The sequence below is a fragment of the Podarcis pityusensis genome (genome assembly GCF_964106645.2).
Source record: "Podarcis pityusensis genome assembly, chromosome: 17".
Taxonomy (NCBI): domain Eukaryota; kingdom Metazoa; phylum Chordata; class Lepidosauria; order Squamata; family Lacertidae; genus Podarcis; species Podarcis pityusensis.
The window spans coordinates 3599410-3620494 of record NC_138042.1 but is presented as its reverse complement, the minus strand read 5'-3'; the positions used below and the strand labels follow the sequence as shown (position 1 = coordinate 3620494).

The following is a 21085-nucleotide window of genomic DNA, read 5'->3' as shown; positions in this document are numbered from 1 at the left end:
TGGAGGGGCTGAGTGGGTGAAGATCTACATCAGGAACAAGGTGGGAGTAAATATCTACATTGGGACCTGCTGCCCCTGTGGATCCTGCCACCTGAGGGGGTTGCCTCACCTTGCCTCATGGGTGGGCTGGCCCTGGCTAAAGCAGATCGAAGAGGCAACCTCAGAATTCAGTTTATGAGAAGCTTTAAGTTCTTTCACCCAGCATTACATGCTGAGCAGGCAACGTGAACTAGCCTATCCTAACATATCCACATTCAGAATGCTTATTTTGGTTCCAGGTCCAGATAAGGGCAGAACTCCTATTATGTCTTCAAAACTCTGCACACAATATGTATAGCCAGAATGTATCAAACACAGATTTCGTATATATTTATAGCAAGGATAATATTTTCATAATCATGATAGAAGAATTGGGTTCCAAGAAAGCAATAATTAATTTGATATGGGAACAAGTGGAAATCATAAAGTTAACTGGGATGATATGTCCATCATAACAGTAAGGGAGAAAATGAGGAAATGAAATTTGACACACGCACATGCTGGTCCCACTTACTGAACACGGTGCACTCCCTGGAAACATAGGAGCCAACTCCTAGGGGCTTGAGGGGTCTTCAGCCCCCCCCTGCAAAATATTTGAGGGGGCTGTCCTCCCAAAGTTGATGGGCATTGCCATTCAAATAGTGTGTGTGCGCGCACTGTGTCATGTGATTGATTATGAAGGGCAGGGCTTACCTGCCACCCTCGCCTCCAATATTTCATTCAGCTTGGCACCCCTGCCTGGAAATCATTTGTTTGGCAATTGTTCACATAACGAGTTGACAATTTCCATTGATTCCTATAGGGAAATTTCTAATGCGTTTCTGACTGTGGCATTTTGTCCCTGAAAAGTCTTCCCAACCCAAGAAAACTTAGGGGGGAAATGCTCATTTGTCCAATCCCTCCCTCCATTCCTCAACCAACCAGCAAAAAGCAAATAAGAAAGAAAAATAATGCTCTCTGTTTGGATATCTGAATCTATGGTTACTACCCTGCAGTGTGGGTACTAATTCCTCATGTTTGGATAAGTGAATTTTTGCATAGAAAAAGTTTGTAAAGAGGGACCTGTGTGTATATAAGAAGCAGGTGTAACAGATTTGCTTCTAATAAGGAAATGAATACACATATACACATTTTTAGAAGAAAACACTTAAATATTTAAATATTTGATATTGAGATTTTAGTAATAATTTGTACATTTATGGAAGAAAATAGATTTGCATTTAGCAATAATTGTGAAGTCAAAGGTTTTCTATTACAATATCACAGAAATATTGAATGGTTTCTATAATAGGAGGTGTTACCTTAAACATCAGTAAGAACTTTCTGACAGTTGTTTAACAGTGGATTGGACTCCCTCAGAAGGTGGTGATCTGTACCCAAATCAGTCCAGAACAGACGTTTCCAAGTAGGAAAGACTCTATTCACCTTCACAAAATGATCCACAGCCATTAAAGGTTAGCAATTATCACTAACTTTATTGGACACCTTTACAGAAGTTAATATTGCACATGGTTTAAGAGAGCGTTTAAAAAACAACAACCCAAAGAGATGTTTTTAAAAAGAGAGCAAAGACAGTCTTACAAAGACATTCCCTACATCCAGATAGAGAGCCAAAGGCTTAGAAGTCAAATTCACAAGAAGGCCAGAGGTTCCAGCCTCAAGATTCTGAGGGAAATGGGTACCATTATCCATTAAAACGGTTTTTATTTTCTAAATAGGTCACTGTGGGAATGCAAGTTATCTGTAAGAGCAACCACCTTCCCGACCTTCCAAGTTTCGTCCCCCTCCTCACTTTAACCAAATGGCTAAGCAAAGCAACAGATCCACCTGCTGACGGCTTAGGAAATGCAATCAAAGGCATTGTGGTGGTGCGAAGTTAATTTTAAGGCACTAGGGAAGAAGCCACAGGGGCTGCCAGGTGGCTGTGCAAAGGAGAGGCACTGCAGTGCACAGGGAGAGCAAGTGGAACCAAAACTGGAGTTCCTTTAATTAAAGAGAGAATTCCACCATGCAATACTGGACTAAAGGAAGTGAGCATAAACTGGGCTTTTCATCTCCAAAATTATTCTCCTGTAGCCCCAATCAACTGTCATTCTTTGTATACACAGGCATCACTTTTGCTGGGTCAAAAACAGATATAAGAAGCCATGCAAAAAAGGTGGCTGTGACATAAGTTCCTTCATTGGTGGGGCATATATATATATATATATATATATATATATATATATATGCACATGAACACACCCTTTCCCTTCTATTCTGGAGCTGCTGGATCTTGCCTTAAAATCTAGCCTCACTCTTCTAAGAACATTCCTTCTATATATATTTAAAAATACAAACGGCTTCAGACAAGCTTTGTTGCCACACACACCCTTTTCTCCAGGGGGTGTCATGTGTTCTCCCACATTGATTTCCTCCCACCCCCTGCAGAACTTGGACGGGGAAATTCATTTGTTTTATTTGTTATCTCCAGTCGTCCCTAACCAACTTCAGCATCATCTCCAGGGGTGCCTCGGCCACAGCCAGCAGCGATTAGTGTTTGGGTCTGAAATCTGTGCTCTGAATCTGATTTGGGGTTGCTTGGTGTCTGAGAGTTGACTTGAAATGTCAGGGTCTTCAGCTTCCTTCTCTGGGTCTCAGGGACAGCATTCAGAGAGGAAGGTGGGCTGCCCCCCACCCCCTTCCCCCTTGCCCTTCAGGCAGGCTTCCCTCCTGAGGCACCAGGGCTGCACAGGCAAGCACTGTTGTCCTCTGTGGCCCCAGCAAGCACTACTAGACCCCACCTCCACCTTATCAGGCTACACCCACCTCCCGTCTACCTGGCACCACCCCCTGAGCCTCAGGGAGCCTGGACACTGTCCTTGGGGTTTGGGTCTTCAAGGCGATCAGCACAGCCAGCTTCTGCATTTTGGAATGGCTCAGGGAAGTTGGCCTTTGAGAGCCCCTCAGGTACCCAGGTAAGCAAAGACAAGGCTAAGGAGGGCTTGGGGACTGAGGGAGCATCTCCCTTCCCCCTGCCCCAGACCCCTGGGACCCTCCCCAGGCCACAGCGTCTTGGTCTGGCTGTAATGTGCCCTGGCTGCAACGGCTCTTGTTTGCCTGGATGGTGGTTGGAGGAGGTGTCTAGCCAACTGTGCAAAGGAAACATTCTGTGCAAAGCATACTGTGCAAAGCATACATGTCTAGCCTACATTCGTTGCTTGGCCGGTTTTTGCCTCTGGCCCCGACTGGCACTGGCATGTGGCCCCCAGAATGGGAAGGCAGCCCCTGGGCTGAAAAGGTTCCCTGCTCCTGCCCTATCCCACCGCAGGGGACTCCAGGGCAGCCGCCCCCTCCATGCAGAGCCTGACCAGGTTGAAGGCAGACATGCTGTCACTCACTTGGCTGGGCTTTCCTCATTGCAAAAGGGAGTAAAAATTGGAGCGGTGATGCTCAGCTGCTGGCTCCCAGCATCTGCCCAACCCTACCACAAACGTGGGGCCAGATGTGGCAGTTAGGAGCTAGACTGGAGGAGGAGCTGTGGGTTTGAGCTGAAATGATGCTCTGTCGTCACATGGGGTTGGGGGGGAGTGTTGCAGGGGCTGCGTTCACACTTGGAAGGCCGCAAAAGGTTTGTTCCAATCTTAACATTCTTCTACACCCGCCATTTTCAGGTGCCATGCACACCCAGCAGAATAGCCCTGTTGTAGACATTTTTCTACAATAAAGATCTCAATGGGAGCAGAATAATGGGTGTCTCGGATCACTCTGATTTGGAAGCCAAATTGCTTGGGGCTGCCACTCAGATTTAAAATGGCTACACTACAGTTTGAAGCTGATTTTATGGTCATTTCCTCTCCCCTGGGAAATGTATAGGAGGAGGGAGCAGAGAATTTTCAGTTTTGCTCACCAAACTTCACTTTCCAGGATTGTGTCAGAGGAAACCACCATGACTAAGCTGGTATAAAATTGGTATACATTTGTAACATCAGCAGTGTTTCCCTGTTTAATACACAGAGGCTGTTTTGGAATTTTGAGCAAATGCAGTAAAAGATATGCAGAATTCACATAGGCACTCAGTTTTCAGCACTTCCTATAATGTGCACGGCTGCCCAGATCTACAGGTTGGAGTCTGGAAAATGGCATCCCCTCTGGAAACTGGATGGTACAACTGCTTTACAGGGGCGGGGGGGGGGATATTCTCACACAGATATTTGCCAAGAGCACCCACAGCCATTTGGGTAGTCGGCAAAGGACTAAATCTGTGCATGAAATTCAGGCAACATTCCCATGTTACATTATTGTGCACATACAGGCCTATACTTGTATGTTGAGATGCATGCACTCTGTAATGTAGGAATGTCTGTAGTGGATTGGGAAAGGTTCACCTCAATGTATGGGGTGTGGGGAATGCACTGATATGGCCATTGCCTTGTTTACCAATACATGTGACCCCATGGATTCATGGACTTGAGCGTAAAAAGCTGTAATTTGTGAATCTGCCTTAAGAGCGTCTGATAGAAAGAAGCACAGGAAACTGCCATATACCGAACCAGACCATTGATCCATCTTTTGTCTGCACCGACTGGCAGTGGCTCTCCAGTATTTCAGACAGGGGACATGCCTAAACCGACATGGAAGTGCCAGGGGTTGAACTTGGGATCTTCTGGATGCAGAGCATGGGCCCTAAAACCAAGCTGCAGCCCTTCTCCAACGACGGCAACTTCTGGTGGTGGAGAATCCTCTGCATCCCTCACATCCTGCCCCACCCCAGGGCAGCAGTAGTGATCCTTCCCAAAGGAACAACCAAGTGATGGGGAATTCATTGAAAATGCAATGAATTCATTGAAAACGAATTCATTGAAAATGCAGCGTTATTGTATGGGCTGATGGTCAAAGCTGGTCAAGTTGTAAGATCTGTACCTCTTTCCCTCCACATGTCAACTCTTCCCTTCACTTCCCTTCCCTTCCCATCCCATCCCTTTCTCTTCCTTGGGCATTGGCTGGTATTCAGCCAGGTCTCTTTAATTACCCTGACTGTGTCCTCCCCACTGGCTCCCTCCTCCCCAGAATGGCCTTTGCTTTTCCACATTCCCTTGCTCACCCCCCACCCCTACCCCCAGTTTTCCCATTGGCTTTCTCTGTCCCTTCATCCCACCCTCCCTCCCCATCACCCTCCTCTAACTTTTTTACTTCTTGTAGTTTCCGAACTGGATAGCCAAGCGATTCGTAGCGCAGCGGAAAGTAGCTGGTTGGACCTCCCAGTAGGGCACAGGGTTGGAAAAGAGGCTGATGCCGTGGTACGAAGCCCGCTTTACCCCAAAGCCTACGGGACAGAAGTCGTTCACACCAATGTGAGTGATGTTGTTGGAGTGAAGGTACACAACCTGTGGAGGGAGAAGTGAGACTAAGTTACCCAGAGGTGGAAGATCCGCTGAGTTTGCGTTTGTCAGCTTGTGAGGCAGCTGAGACCTGGGCAAGAGCTTTGATATGGCAACTCAGATCCTGCAAGGCTCCTCAAGGTAAGCTCAGCTGTGTGCTGTGGTTTCGTAGGACTGCAGACAATTTGCTGAATGAGCTGTTGGCCTACATTTTTTTAGCATCATGAGAATCTCTACTGTTGATTTTCTTTTCTATTTAAAGAAGTGAATGTGTTTAACTTCCGGACAGCAAAAGAAACCCCCATTTTATTTACCGAGCAATGACGGTGCTGTGATTTAAATGAGTTTTTAAATTGCAAAACTTCACATGCTCAGATGGTGTTTTTAAAAAATTATAATTATCAGGGTCGGCAAACTGTATTTGTTTGGAAACCTCTTGCCTTCAGGCCTATGTAAACCCACCAGGCCTCCACATTTGCCTGTTTTGACCAAGCCATGCTCACTTGCCTGACACCATATATAACATCAGTTGTGGGGCAGGTAAAGATCCAGTTGGGCCAAAGGGAGCCCAGTGCAGGCATTAATGATTGATCTGCAGCCCCTGTAAAGCCTTGTGCTTTGCAAGCCCCAACACTTAGCTGATGCGCAGCTGATGTGCAGTGCTGCGACTTGCATAGCTCTGTACAAGACACTTTGTGCCAACTTTGTGTCTGCACGGGTAGAAATAGTTCTCCCGATGTCATTGTGAGATCAAGTGATTTAACTGATGGGTGGCCTCGCCCACTGATCAAACTTGGCCCACAGGCAGTTGGGAAGAAAAGGATCTGGCCAGATCTAGTCCACCCCTACTGTTAATATATCAGGAATGTAGAAGCAGTTCCAAAGCATGAACTGATGGTTGGGGAAGAGAAAAATGTTAATTGTTTATTTCACAACTCAAGCAAAACACATGCCAGCCTAAAGAGGAAGCTGCAAGATGACCTATCTGCAACACTGATGGTCCTGGTTCTCAGTTGTGGGTTCCTTCATGAATGTAGGGTCCTACCAGCTGCCCAAACTTGCCTACTCCTGAAACTGGTCCTGCATTTGCTCACCTCTGCCACAAACCACCCCCGACCCCTCTGGTACCTGCAGAAACTTGAGGCCAGGCAGTCCTGGAGGAACTCGTGACAGCTTGTTGTTATCCAAGTGCAGCTCACGTAGGCTGGGCAGGAAAGCCAGACTGCCATTCTCAATCATGCGGATGTTGTTGTGTCCCAGGCCCAGCCTAGCAGGAGGAAAGGAAGGGGAGGTGACAAAGAAAACAGGGAAAGCAACAGCGGCTTCCAAATATCACCAAGGTCAAGTGAATCAAAATCTGTCTCTTGGAAAAGGGCAGGAGTTTGATGTAGGCTGGACTCTTGAAGAGTAATGGGGGAGATGGGAGGGTGTTCAGGGCTACAGCCAAAATTAGGATGGCCAGCTGCCCTCCTTTACACAGGGTGGTCCTCTGTTCTGTAGGGCTGCCAGAGGACAGTCCTTTATTTGAAAGGATCCTCTGTTTCAAGGGCTGACCTCAGTCTGTTTAAAAAAATAAGGAACCATAAAACGGGGGGGGGGGGGGCTAGGAGTTTTTATCAACAGTTAGCAGCACCTGGTCAGCAGTCCAAGTAGGCGTACAATACACCTCTTGTCATTCCCAATACGGTGAGATGTACCGTATTTCTGCTTAATAATTATTTCTAGTTTTGCATCTATACCTATAAATTACTGTATGCACATTGTAGGCAAATTTATATCCTTTCTGTCCTCCTTTTTTGGTGTTGCATAACTGGCTGCCCTAGCCCAGAACCCTGTGCATCTGTGACTCAGAAGGTGGGACCCAGCAGAGTCTCATTCAAGCCCCAAAGCGTATGGCTGTGCAACATTGGGTCCCTGTGGTTGGCAGAGAGGCAGCACGAAACCTCAAGCTTAGCCAGGCCTTCTTTCCTTGCTTAATCAACTAAACAGTATCTTCCGTTTGGCCAGTAGGGGCCTGGGGTTGGGAAGCCCCCATTGCCAAGTCTGGATTTGGAATATGGCTGCCTGTCACTCTGCCTCTTTTCCGCTTCCTTAATATCCTTCCTCCAGTTCTTTCTCTGATTGCTGGAAGCTTCACAGTTCAGGTGTGTAGAGAAATGTGTTGCTGATATAAAATGGGGGTTTAAACAGTTGCAACTACAAACCATTACAGCTACATGCAGCGGTCAGCCAGTGTCCACCTAACTATAAAATAGGAGAGGATGAGGTGGAGAGGGATCAGGGAAAAGCAAGCCATCTTGTTTATTGAACATTCATCCTGGTTTGTTTGCATTTATGGTTTAGGCCAGCAAATTCAAGGCTCAACGTTCCAGTCAGAGACAGAGTTTGCCCCTGGCAGCATTCCTTTAAGTGTGGAAAATGGAGATAAAGCTGTCGTGGGACCTCTGCAGATCCTCCTGCCTGATCCCTCCCGCCACCTACCCTGTTCCTCCACCTGCTGTGGCAAGCAGGTCTCCAGGTGTGGTGATCAGAGGGAAGTGGCTATAGCTAGGCCAGGGTGAGAACAGTCTCTCTTCCTGCTCTGGCCTGCGCCCTCTTCCTCCGCAGAGTCCTCTGGCAGAGAGTGCCCCATGGGAAAGAGCCTCAGGTGCAAGTGCCTCTTCTAGAGGGTCTGGTGGCTTTGGGGTAAACAGTGTGGTTCATGGAGCATCTGTTGTGTGAGAGCCGCTTTCAGGACGGTAGTAGAAAAACAGGATAGAAATGTGCTTAATAAGCAACCAGCCAACCAAAGAAGGAAGGTGATGAGGAGCATCACACTGAAAAGTGGCCTAGGAATCAGGACTAATAAGTATGGCTCTTCCTCCCTCTACTGGAAGTAAAAAATTCTTTCCTGTAGCACCTTAAAGACCAACTAAGTTAGTTCTTGGTATAAGCTTTCGTGTGCATGCACACTTCTTCAGATACACTGAAAAGTGTATCTGAAGAAGTGTGCATGCACACGAAAGCTTATACCAAGAACTAACTTAGTTGGTCTTTAAGGTGCTACAGGAAAGAATTTTTTACTTCGACTATGGCAGACCAACACGGCTACCCATCTGTAACTGATCCCTCTACTGGCTGAGACTTGAAATGGCAGGACTATTTAGGAGTTGATGGTTCTGAGGGCAAGTCAATGCTACAAACTCATACCAGCTTCAACCCTGCTTTACAAAAAGCTCCAGCTGCCTCTATTTTCTTGTGTCTGTTCCTTATAAAGAACTGTACCTGCCCTGTTTATATATATATATATTTTAAAAGGGGCAAGGGTTTACACTGGGAAAGAGGCGAACCCTGGCTACTTGCCTGTGAGGTGTGCTCACTCCATCCTGAAATTTTCTGCTCCCCCTCCCCTGTTGAAGACCTCCTAATTTGTTTTTGAATGCATGAATAGGGCTCCCATTTTTGTTCCTATTCTATCTTTTGGAGGAAATATTAGATATCTGAAAGCTAAATGAGTTGGGAAAGTCATCTATCTGCATGATGTCATGAACAAAATATTCGCCTCAGATGTTTTCCCTCGTTGATTTCTGTCCTCCCTGCAATCCCTGCCACCCACCACATTTTTTATAAAGAAAGCTTTGGAAACTTAACACAATAGTTGTGAAATTTCCGCAGGTGCAGATGGCTTATATTATGCGGCTATTCTGGCTCTTAATGGTCTGTGCATGTTGTTCTAGCCAAGGAGTCATAAACATGGTGCTTGCAGGGACACAGGTGCCCACACCCAGCTCAAAGACCCAGTTTGGCACACACCTCCATGCGCATTTGCATACATGCACAAACACACACAGGCTGGAGTGCCCCTCTGGAGGCTTCACCCGGGGCAAAAGAAACCTGGCTAGCCCCCCTGTAGCTACGGCTCTGGTGGGGTGCATGTGATTTTGCCAGTTTGCAAATGTGCCTGGGGGCTCAAAAAAAAGCTGGTGACTCCATTTCCTAGGTTGCTCTAACTTTATTTCTCTAGAGTCTGTTTATTCTCTATAGGAATCATTCTATCACCTTTATTTTCACCGCCCTCTCCCCAAAATTCAGCTGGGAAGGGAGCAGTCTGGACTGCGAGTGCAGTGAAGGGGGAGGGAATATTTAACAACAAGGCCCCCCCATTTACGCTTGCCCCCACCCAACACTTGGGGCTAAGGAAAGGAGGCTATGCTGTGCTAGGAGTCTAGAAGCAGTGCTGCTATTTCACCTAAAGCAGGACAGCAGGGAACAGCTGTTCCCAATTGTCCACCTCTGGAAGAAGCCTCCTTGCCTTTGGCCTTCTGGGCTGCTGCCCCCCCCCAACCTTTGGCCCACCTTCCCTTGATGAGTACATTATATGAACAATTAGCTCCCTCTAGTATGAATGGCAAGGGGTAAAATACATTTTGGAAATGTTAAACTTCACTATGAATATTTCCCTTTGTTTGTGCTGCACATAGATGCCACAGATCTTTATCTACGCCTGCTGCCTCTCACAGTGCAAACTTAGCTCCAAGACAATATATTGTTGTTGGCGTCCATCCATCTTGAGAGACAATGGAGTGCACCTCCAGGGGTAAAGCCAAACTGCTGGATTAGCAGCACCAAAGTGACTTCCCTGGGGGACAAGCCTGGGCAGTGTGTGTGGAGGTCCTGGGCTACCCAGATGACAAGGCCACACTCTTGGCCCAAAGGAAAGCAGAGCAATATGTTTGGCACCAGCTTGGCTGCAGGAGTTGCCAGAAGGAGGCGTACAAGGCACCATCCAACCACCTTAGGAATTCCACTCCAGATTTGTGTAGGGTTTACTCCTTAGCCGTTTCTTCTCCCAAAGAAGGCAGCTGAGGTTTTCCTTCTCCTAGATGGGCGACCTTTTCAGGTGGACAAGCCCCATCTGCCCCACGCTTTCCTCTATAGCATGTGCAGAAACCGTCTTCATGACCGTTGAACCCATTTTAGGAATATTTATCGGTCCAGTATACCTGAAGGAGCGTCACCACCCCCATCGTTCAGCCCGGACACTGAAGTCCAGTGCCGAGGGCCTGATGGCGGTTCCCTCCCTGTGAGAAGCCAAGTTACAGGGAACCAGGCAGAGGGCCTTCTCGGTGGTGGCACCTGCCCTGTGGAATGCCCTCCCACAAGATGTCAAAGAGAACAACAACTATTAGACTTTTAGAAGACATCTGAAGGCAGCCCTGTTTAGTGAAGCTTTTAATGTTTGATGCATTACTGTATTTTAATATTTTGTTGGAAGCTGCCCAGAGTGGCTGGGGAAGCCCAGCCAGATGGGCGGGTATAAATAATAAATTATTATTATTATTATTATTATTATTAATCTTAGAATGGGGTGGGCAATCTTTTTGGCCCCAAGGGCTGCACGTGGCAACGACTTGAGGGATACACACTCATGTGTGGGCACAAACACACACAAGTACCTCCTTTCCCTCTCTCATGCACAGACAAAAACATACACACAATATGTTTTTGTCTGTGCATCTTCCACCTGCTCTCTGTCACACCTGCAAACTCACACAGGCTTCCAGGTCCCACTCGCTCTTCTGGCACATTGGGAACCCATTGTGCCTCCCCAGCTGGTTGGTGCTGGGAACAACTGGGCAGCAGGCACGTCTGTGCCCTCCTCACCTGTTCCTAGTGCCGGTCAGCTGGGGAAGGGGAGTTGTGTGATGGGACTGCGGAGGAGAGTGGAGGAGCAACCTGGTCAGCACAAACCTCAGCTATTCCCAGAGCAAATCATCTGGGCAGGACTGGGAAGGCTGTGGGGAGACAGCTGAGTGGCGGAATGCGATTGCTGGTTGGTGCTGGCTATTGTATTTCTATCCAACCTCCAATCAGCTGTTTAGCAGACTGAGGGGAATGCAGTTGTGGCTGGGAGGAAGGTGCACAGGTCCAGATGTACCCATGTCCCTTACTTCCCATGTAAAACAGACTCCATGTAAGCCTCCATGCAGCCGTTTAGCTAACTGAGGACAGAGAATTGCCAGGGTGGGGGCAGAGTGTGAATTGTTAACCTGTGAGCGGCTGCAGGGAAGGCTTGTGAGGGCCACATGTGTCCTGCAGGCATCTCAGAGGTCTTGGCTTGGCAATGGACTGGATGAGAGCCAACAAACTGAAGCTCGATCCAGAGAAGGCTGAGGCCCTGTTAGTGGGTGGTTCCCTAGGCCAGAGATGGGAGGCTGCCTGCTTTGGATGGGGTTGCATTCCCTCTGAAGCAGTGGATAAATAGCTTGGGGATCCTCCTAGATCCATTGCTGTTGTTTGAGGTTCAGGTAACCTCAGTGGCACAGAGTGAATGCTGAATAAACCAGTTGGATGCTGAATAAACTGTCTACAATAAGCCTGCAAGTTACACACATTTAACTTGTGTGCATTTACATGCATGGAAGAAAATAAAAAATAAAAATAAATTTGGGGTGGAGTTCAAGAAAAATTACTTTGGCAATCCCATCCACCGCTGAACCCAATCTGTTTTGACTATACGTGGTTTTGGCTTTAGGCATGATTCCTGGAACGCAACTGTTGCGTAAGCTGAGGACCTAGTGCGCTGTCAACTGTACTGTGATCCTTAGATGAAGGGTGGTATATAAATTTAATAAATGATAAAATAAATAATAATAAACAAGCCATCTGGAGGAGCCCAGCTCACACTACCTGTAGACTTTGGAGTACCGGATCAGATCCTCTAATTCAATTGCCTGGATCTTGTTGTGGTCCAGATGTAGCTCATTTAGGGTTTCAGGAAGATCTGGTTGTGGAGGCAGAGAGAGATTATTTTTATACATCTATGTATTGTATAGAAAGATTGATAGGATTGCATTTCTGTACCACTTGCCTATCCCCGCAACCAGTGCTTTTTTTCTGGGGGAACACAGGGGTACGCATACCCCTAAACATTTTGTGAATCTAAGTTTGGCCTCATAGAGGGGCAGTATTTCAATGAGAGCAGGAAAATGAGAGTACCCCTATACATTTTTTAAGTAAAAAAGCACTGCCTGCAACACAAATCAATGTTTTTTTATGAAATCATGTCCTAAAGCCAGGAGCATGCATTGGTCTTATAGAGCAATTGGCTACCAGAAAATTACATTAATAATAGCCAAGTAAAGCTGTGGCTAGGCATTGCTATAAGCTATGAGAAAGAAGTCACACATTACCTTTAGGTACCCCTGTGAGCTTTGCTTCTGAGATCCTCAAGTAGTTCAGCTTGAGACCATCAAAGGCACCAGGTTCAAAACCACTGTTCTCCAGGGGATTCCCTCCCATCTCTGTGAGGAGAGAAAACATGTCAGCTAGAACAAAAGCATCCCATTCTTATCAGACCCACATTTAATGCCAACATTTGGCATCTTTTTAATTGTTTTATGTCCATTTCTCTCTCTAGGGTGGCCAGATGCAAAGGAGTATTGTTAAGCGACCTGTTGATAAGCTTTATGCTCACATTATTTTCTCTGATATATTTAAAAGGAATTATTGGGTTCTTAGTGTTGTATTTTAGTTATAATATAATTTTTATTTAATACGGTTACTGTACTATTGAATGCAAACACATTATTTTCTATAAACTGCTTTGAACACAAATGCGTCTGTAGAAAATAAACTGATATTGACCTGGTTTGCAAGTAATGCAAAAGCCAAAACTGTGGCTTAGTGAGAACTGGTGAATGTGAAGACTCCCAGAGGGAAGATCGTGGCCATGGTGCTCTCCCCCTGACCTGCTGGTGCTACGCTGCTCGGGCTAAGCCATGGCTTGATTTAAGATACGAGTCTAAACCTGGGCTTGTCATATGCCTTGCTCCTCTATACAAACCATAAGCAGTAACTAGGGATGGGGGAGCAATCCATTTCAGATCACATTTAAAGGCACATCTATCCATTCCACACTTTCCAAAACAGTATGAGAACCTAAACCCAGCCAGCCTTCAAAATTTGCACTTATCTGAATTTTGCAATCTAACCAATCAATCAACCAACCAACCAACCAACCAACCAACCAACCAGTGTTTACAAAAATGCACATATCAGAGGAAAGTGTGTGTAAAAATGAATATATTGATGAAAATAACATAAAAATGCATTCTGTTAGCAGAAATGGCTTGTAAAAATGTGTACATTAGTAAAAACTGCATACAAAATGTGATTATCAAGAGAAATTTGCGCTAAAATGCTGGCAAATTTTGATGAGGATAAAATAAAATGAAACTGCAAATTGCTGCAGAAACATGGAGGATTGAATTTAAGATTGGGGAAAGAACAAGAGCCTGATGGAGTCAGGTCCTTCCATCCCTAGCAGTAACCAGTGCTTATTCTGACCAGCTTCCGACATTCCTCAGAAAACTCATGGAATGGGACAGCTCACAAAGCATGTCTAGGGAGGAACGGCCCAGTGGGCATTAGTCCAGTGGAGTACCCATGTCTCACCCCCATGTCTCACCAATGCAATTCATGTTGTTGAGCCCATTGAAGACATCCTTGGAGACCTTCTTGATCTTGTTATCATGGATGCGGAGTTCAACCAAGGAGCTGGGCAGGTTAGGAGGGATCTCCACCAGGTTGTTCTTGGAGATGTAGAGTTTCTGCAGCTTGTGCAGCGGGCTAAAGGCCTTTGGGTGGATCTTGGAGATCTTATTGTTCACCAGGACCAAGGCCTGCATCCACAGAAAGAAACTGCATGAGGGACAAGGTACGTGGGGGTGGTGGATGGGCATAGAACAGGGAATGGAATCCATCCTCCAGGTAACTTTGCCAGTGGCCAGAAATGGGGCAGTGAGAAAGGAAACCTTCCACCATTTCAGTCCAGAAAGGGATGTATTAGGGAAGGGAAACCCAGGTTTGCATTACAGAGGTTCCAGTCTCAATCCCTTGGATTTCACCTTCAAGAATCTTGGGAAATGGTCCTTGCCTGAGACCTTGGAGAACGGCTACCAGCCAAAATAAACAGTACTACTGACCCAGGGGACTTGCTCAGTGCAAGGCAGCTGTTTATATCCTTAAGAGTGGGTGCTTATGTGGGGAGATCCTGACTTCGATTCTCACAATGAGGGATAAATGCAGGAGGAATAATGGGGCACTGACCTGTTTGTTGAGCATTCATCCCCCATTGTTGCACTGAAGCAAGTGTTGCATTGAAGCAAGTGTTGCCCCACACCTTCTAGTGCATTTCCCCATCAGCGCTTATCCACACTTACCTTTCCTCTGCTTTTCCCAGGCATAGATCCACACTTTAAGGCTCCGTGTCCAAGTGCCCTTTTATTTCCTCCAGAGCTTTCCTTGCAAAAAACCTACTTCTTTAAAGCTGAATTTAAAACTGGAATTGCTGTTAGCTCTGATTCAGCTTTAAAGAGCAGGTTTTTGTGAGGAAAGCTCCGGAGGAAAAGCAAAACAAGGGTGTTTGGACACGGGGCTTTAAAGTGCAAACCATGCTTGGAAAGAGTGGAGGAAAGGTAAGTGTGGCTAAGCCCTGTGTTGACAAGGGTGAAAAATGCAGGTGCACACCCTAATTCTACCAGCAGAGGGTAGTGCACAGATAAGGTGAGGAGGAGGAGATGGAGATCAATGCTGTCTTTTTAAAAATGTGCTTTAAAGGAGTGCATTGAGAGTTGTGGCGATCTCTCCACAGGCAGAGCAGAGAGACAGGGAATCAAAGCCTTCGCACAAGCCTCTTTCACAATAAAGACTGAGGTAATAGGCTGAGGAGAGGAAGCTTTTGCCATACTTACATACAAGTGATGCAGCCCCTTAAAGTCATCTTTGCGTAGTTCAGTAATGTGGTTGTTCTGCAGATCCAGCAATTTTGTATCTGGCGAGATCTCCTTAGGCACTTCCTTGAGACCTGGATGAAGCAGGTGAAGAAGGATGGATAGAGGGGGTAGGAAAAGTTAATAGGGCAGGTTAAATCATTGTGGCAGTTGCTAAGCAGCCCAGAAGGACAGAGCCAGGACTGGCCCAAGATAATTGACTGCCCAAAGGGATATAGAATGGTGCAAATCAAACAGGCATGTCCCAGAATTCTATGCACTGTTGCAGAGGATTCTGGGGGTGAAACTCTTGCACTGCAGAGATAAATTAATGACCAATTTAAAGATAAAGGTGAAGGGACCCCTGACAGTTAAGTCCAGTCGCAGACGGCTCTGGGGTTGCAGCGCTCATCTTGCTTTACAGGCTGAGGGAGCCAGTGTTTGTCCGCTCTGCAGACAGTTTCTCTGGGTCATGTGGCCAGCATGACTAAGCCGCTTCTGGCACAACAGAACACTGACACCAGAGCAGCACACAGAAATGCCATTTACCTTCCCGCCGGAGTGTTACCTATTTATCTACTTGCACTTTTTTTGTGTGCTTTCAAACTGCTAGGTTGGCAGAAGCTGGGACCAAGCAACGGGAGCTCACCCCGTCACGGGATTCGAACCTCTGACCTTTTGATCGGCAAGCCCAAGGCTCAGTGGTTTAGACCCCAACACCACCTGCGTCCCATAATGACCAATTTAAGGGCCTGCAAAAAGCAAAAGCGATGCCATCTTTGCAGCAAACAGGATTCTAAGGTGTGTTGCCACTGCAGGAGGAAAACTGACTAGTCTGGACGCACGTGCTGCCTCTCATCTAGCCAGGCCCTCATCTTGAAGTAAAAATGCAATGTCCCCTTGCTGCCAGCTCTTCCTACTCAGACAGCATAATTTTAAAAGCACTGCTGAACTGGGAGACAAGGGAGCCACAGTTTCTCCTGGGCTTCCTCTCTTTCACCTGCCATGCAAAACACCTGTACAAGTCTGTACAACATCTATGGAGTGTGGGATGGGAGGTTGACAAAAGAGCCATTGTATGTGTATAGAAGGTGGGAGAAACTGCCTCATATTTTGATTCAGTGGCAGATTTGAGAGTGTGGGGTGATCCCCAGGCCTGCAGAACCATGCCCAGAATCTGTTGAGCTATCAGAGCCACTAATCCTTTGAGGTATGTGGGGTTCCAGAAGGCTGTGCAGGGTGAGGATGCTGTGCCCACCCATCATGTCCTGCCTGGAAACCCAACAATACTTAGAACCACTTCTGGGTTAAACATGAGTTTGTTAGGCATGGATTGGGAACGCTGCTCTAACTTGTATTCTCCTTCCTGTCACTTCTGCCAACCTAGTAGTTCAAAAGCACGCCAGTGCAAGTAGATAAATAGGTATGGCTGCAGCGGGAAGGTAAATGGCATTTCAATGTGCTCTGGCTTCCATCACAGTGTTCCGTTGTGCCAGAAGCGGTTTAGTCATGCTGGCCACATGTCCAGGAAAGCTGTCTGCGGACAAACGCCAGCTCCCTCGGCCTGAAGCGAGATGAGTGCTGCAACCCCAGAGTCACTTTGACTGGACTTAACCATCCAGAGGTCCTTTTCCTTTTACCTTTACCTTTACCTCCTTCCTGTTAAAAAGCACATGGAGAGTTTCACACACACACACACACACACACACACACACACACACACCCGTTGGTGCTCTCCAGGTTTGCACCAATATGGGTTGCTAGAAATAATTTGGACCAAAACAAAGGGTAGGTCTCTCTCAAGCATATAATACTGTCATATTCTGACACACAAGTTTGAGAAGAACCCTCAAGTCCAAAACCATAATCACTCCTGATAAATGAGGCCATCAACATACAGCTTCCAAACAATGTCAGCAAATACTCAGTTCCTTTTTTCTTTTCTTTCTTTCTTTTACAATGGTTGATCAGTTACCTTTATTTTATATGTCTTTTTTATATAAGACCTTGCATTTTACTTTTAGTTGGCCTCCTAATTGTTATTTTGCATAACCACCAACAGAGGGTGATAGAGCACCATTAAGACCAGGCATGTATTGCAAAATATAGGGTAGCCTAAGAGCAGATTGGGCCAGATGCGGCCCAATCGCCTTCTCAATCCGGCCCGCGGACGGTCCAGGCATCAGTGTGTTTTTACATGAGTAGAATGTGTCTTTTTATTTAAAATGCATCTCTGGGTTATTTGTGGGGCATAGGAATTCGTTCATCCCCCCCCCCCCAAAATATAGTCTGGCCCACCACATGGCCTGAGGGACGGTGGACCAGCCCACGGCTGAAAAAGGTTGCTGACCCCTGCCTAAGAGGGTGGAACTGAAGACTGCAAAGTGGGGGTCTTGCGGCCCTTCCGTATGGTGTAGTGGTTAGCATGTTGGAATAAGATCTGGGAGACCAGAGTTAAAATCCCTACTCAGCCATGGAGCTCACTGGGTGACCTTGGACCAGTCACTGCTTCTCAGCCTAACCTACCTCTCAGGGTTATTGTGGGGATCAAATGAGGAGCCGGAGAACCATGTATGCCACCTTCAGCTCATTGGAGGAAAAGGTGGGCTATTAAATGCAATGAATAAGTAAAATAAAATGCACTTTGACCACCACACCCATCATCCCTGAGCATGTTAGCCGGGGCCGATGGAAGTTGGAGTACAACGGGATTTGGAGGCTCCCCTTTCTTGTGTATAAGAGGCAGTTGGGCCCCGAGTGTGTGATTGAAACTTGGACCATGCGCTTCAAGTTCCCCAACAATAGTTTTCAGAGTAATATGTTGAGCCCTTTTGTTAGCTCTGTCTACATCATCCAGTGGCACACCACCGACTCCCTGTTTGCAACAGAACTGAGGCCCCCAGAATCCTCAGCCGCTTTTTTGCTCCCATGCTCCTACTCACCCAGGTCAGAGCACTGTACCACCCTGAGATGGCAGTGGCAGCCAAAGGGGCAGAGGCCTGGGTAGAAGGGCACGATGTCCTCAGCTTCGGCCCCTCCTGACGTAGGGAAGATGCCAGATGCCTCTTCCTCTTCTTGGACGTTAGGATCATCCATGGAAAAGTCCCAGAAGCCTCTCTGCACAAACGGCAAGTCACCGCTCACGAGACCCAAGAGGGGCATCAGCAGAAGAAGGTGTTCCATAGTGGGAGCTGCTAGGCGAGAATATGAAAGAGAGAGAGAATGACAGAAGTCAGATTGTGCTGTGAGGGACCGAAGATGTGAGATCCACAAGGCCTTTAGAATCACAGAGCGTCTTAGTGTTCATAACCGGCAGGGCCAGAATTGGCCCCTGCTGTTCACTTACCTCATTGCCCACTGCAATTCTGTCCCTCCCTCCTGAAACTCTGGCCCTCTGTCACCTCAGACTGGGCTTTCCCCATTTTCTATCTGACCCAGAGAATCTCTGTTAATGGCTTTCTTAATGGGTTAATGTCTTGGCCATTCCTGTCATGGTTCTTCTGTCAGGCAGTTCCCAGGACACAGGAAAACTGGCTTAAAATCCAACCCCTACTAGACCCATGAATTTAGGGGTTTGCTTAAATTCTTACCCTTACCCTCCATATAACTGTCCTTAAACTATGTTAACGTGTGGAGAGCTGTGCCCTGGCCTGCCTTATCTCCCTTTGGTCTTTTGTACAGGCACTTCCTGCTCTGGTACTGGAAGTGAGAGGGGCAGGGGATGTCTCAAGAAGGAACAGAGGGTATGGATGTGAAGATGAGAGAGAACAGGTTCATCCAGACTTTCTTTTGTGCTGCGTTTCCAGGCACAGGTCCATGCTTTAAAGTTCTGGGTCCGAGCTGTGGAAAACCTGAATTGCCTAGAAAGTGCAGACCAGAAGCTAGGTGTGGATGAGCCCAGAAAAGAGCGTTCAGCTCCTCTCCTGTTTACATAGGATGTAAGTCAACCTGCTGCTCTGTTTTACATGGAAGCAGCACAAATATGGCTTCTGGCATCACATATACATAAATTTGGCCATTTCCTAACCTACTTTACAAGGTTGTGGTGAAGATAAAAACATAGAAAGTACCACATATCGACCTGCAAACTGCTTGGAGGAAGGATGGGATGTGTACATGCCTGTGTGCATGTGTGTGTGTTCATGCGTGTGTGCCTGCCTGTGTTTCCAGATGGGGGTATGTATAATGTACTTCAAATGTACTTCAAAGTGGTAAGGGACGCGGGTGGCGCTGTGGTCTAAACCACAGAGCCTAGGGCTTGCCTAGGCCGGCAGTTCGAATCCCCGCGATGGGGTAAGCTCCCGTTGCTCGGTCCCTGCTCCTGTCAACCTAGCAGTTTGAAAGCACATCAAAGTGCAAGTAGATAAATAGGTACTGCTCCAGCGGGAAGGTAAACGGCCTTTCCATGCGCTGCTCTGATTCGCCAGAAGCGGCTTAGTCATGCTGGCCACATGACTCCCTTGGCCAATAAAGCAAGATGAGCGCTGCAACCCCAGAGTCGGCCACGACTAGACCTAATGGTCAGGGGTCCCTTTACCTTTACCTTTACTTCAAAGTGAGGCCTCAATACTGTAAACTTGTTACTGGAACATTGCAAATGGATCATTGGTAGCAGTTTGCTTCTCAGATCTGCTCCAGAAATGGTAAATTTGGATCAAATAGAATGAGAAAAAATGCAGGCTTGCATTTTGGTGACAATGACGTCGTGTAGACGCTGCAACAAACTGCATGCATGAGAATCACCACAATAAAAGCACCCTGTTTCTATTTTTGTGGCCCTCTTGTTCCACACCCTCCCTGCGCATGCTAGGAGATTATGCTCTAGGCAAGACTAGGCTGTATGGTAAATAACAGTGCTTGCTAATGAATATATAACGATATAAATCCAGTAAGTAAATGGTTGAGGGAGACATGAATTGAACGAGGCACTTCCTAGTGACTTGACTATGTCAGGAATTGAAAAACAGGGTGGGGGTGTGCCTGAACCATGAGGGATTGATGAGGGAGCTATGAGTAAGTATCCACAGGAAGGAAGTGTGTATGTAAGAGTGTGGCCAGTTGCAACACAACTGACTGTGCACAAAGATCTCTTGAATCTGCCTGTGGTCCTGGCCCACCAGGGCTCTGTGTGTGTGTGTGTCAGACCCTGCAGTTTGCAGCTGCATTTTGTTGCCCTCTATTCAGTCTGCGACTTGGAACAGGGCAGCCCACAGCTGTAACATTGCTCCTCTGAGGATGCCAACTGGTTTCTGCCAAGACGCATTTGAAAACATTAGTAGAGAGGTGTCAGGGAACTGACATTGGAGCCTGAGGTGGAGGGAAGGCTCTCAAATGATGCTGGAGAAGGGCCCAGCAGGGAGAGAGGCAGTTCAGCAGAGGGGGAAGCAAATCAACGTTACACCAGGGATAAAGGGGGGCAGATGGGGGAATCGGCGAGAGGGCTCCAGGACTCTTCACTGGACACCAGCGGGGAGAGCACGGGTCCTCCGCTAACCACGCCCTCCCTGCGCAGAAGACTTCCACGCAGGAAGAGTAGGAGGAGACTGGGCGTCAAACAACTTTTATGTTGGAAGAGGTTTAAGAAACGCCCACTGACGGATTCTGCTAGCGACTGAGGCAGCCATGAATTGAAGGGCTGTCCAGACAGAAAGGTTTAACAAGGCAACATAGCCAGGAGAGGCGGCAACTTACGCACGAGCAACCCCATACCCATTATAAGAGGGTTTGCCTTTTTCTGACTGCACAGGAAACATTACTGGGACCTGGGGGTGATGAGGGGGAGCCTCTTGAGAAGGCTAAATGCCAGCTGCGGAGGTTTGTGTGTGTGTGTGTGTGTGTGTGTGTGTGGTTTCAATGCATAGCCCACCATATGCTAAACAAAGGAAGGTAATAAGGTTACGGTCACTGCCATGCACAGCCCACTCCTACAATTCT

General features: G+C 47.1%; 1 protein-coding gene across 1 annotated transcript in view; it reads right to left on the bottom strand.

Annotated features, from left to right (window-relative positions):
• Positions 1 to 1487: 1487 nt before the first annotated feature.
• Positions 1488 to 21085, bottom strand: part of BGN (biglycan) — a 45766-nt gene continuing 26168 nt past the window's right edge. The window contains exons 2-8 of the mRNA XM_080987451.1: positions 18094 to 18342; positions 15134 to 15246; positions 13849 to 14062; positions 12572 to 12682; positions 12069 to 12162; positions 6528 to 6666; positions 1488 to 5405 (exon numbers count right to left, since the gene is read on the bottom strand). Coding sequence (XP_080843577.1) covers positions 5208 to 5405; positions 6528 to 6666; positions 12069 to 12162; positions 12572 to 12682; positions 13849 to 14062; positions 15134 to 15246; positions 18094 to 18334 — 1110 coding nt within the window. The 5' untranslated portion in view covers positions 18335 to 18342 and the 3' untranslated portion in view covers positions 1488 to 5207. The remainder of the gene's footprint in view (positions 5406 to 6527; positions 6667 to 12068; positions 12163 to 12571; positions 12683 to 13848; positions 14063 to 15133; positions 15247 to 18093; positions 18343 to 21085) is intronic.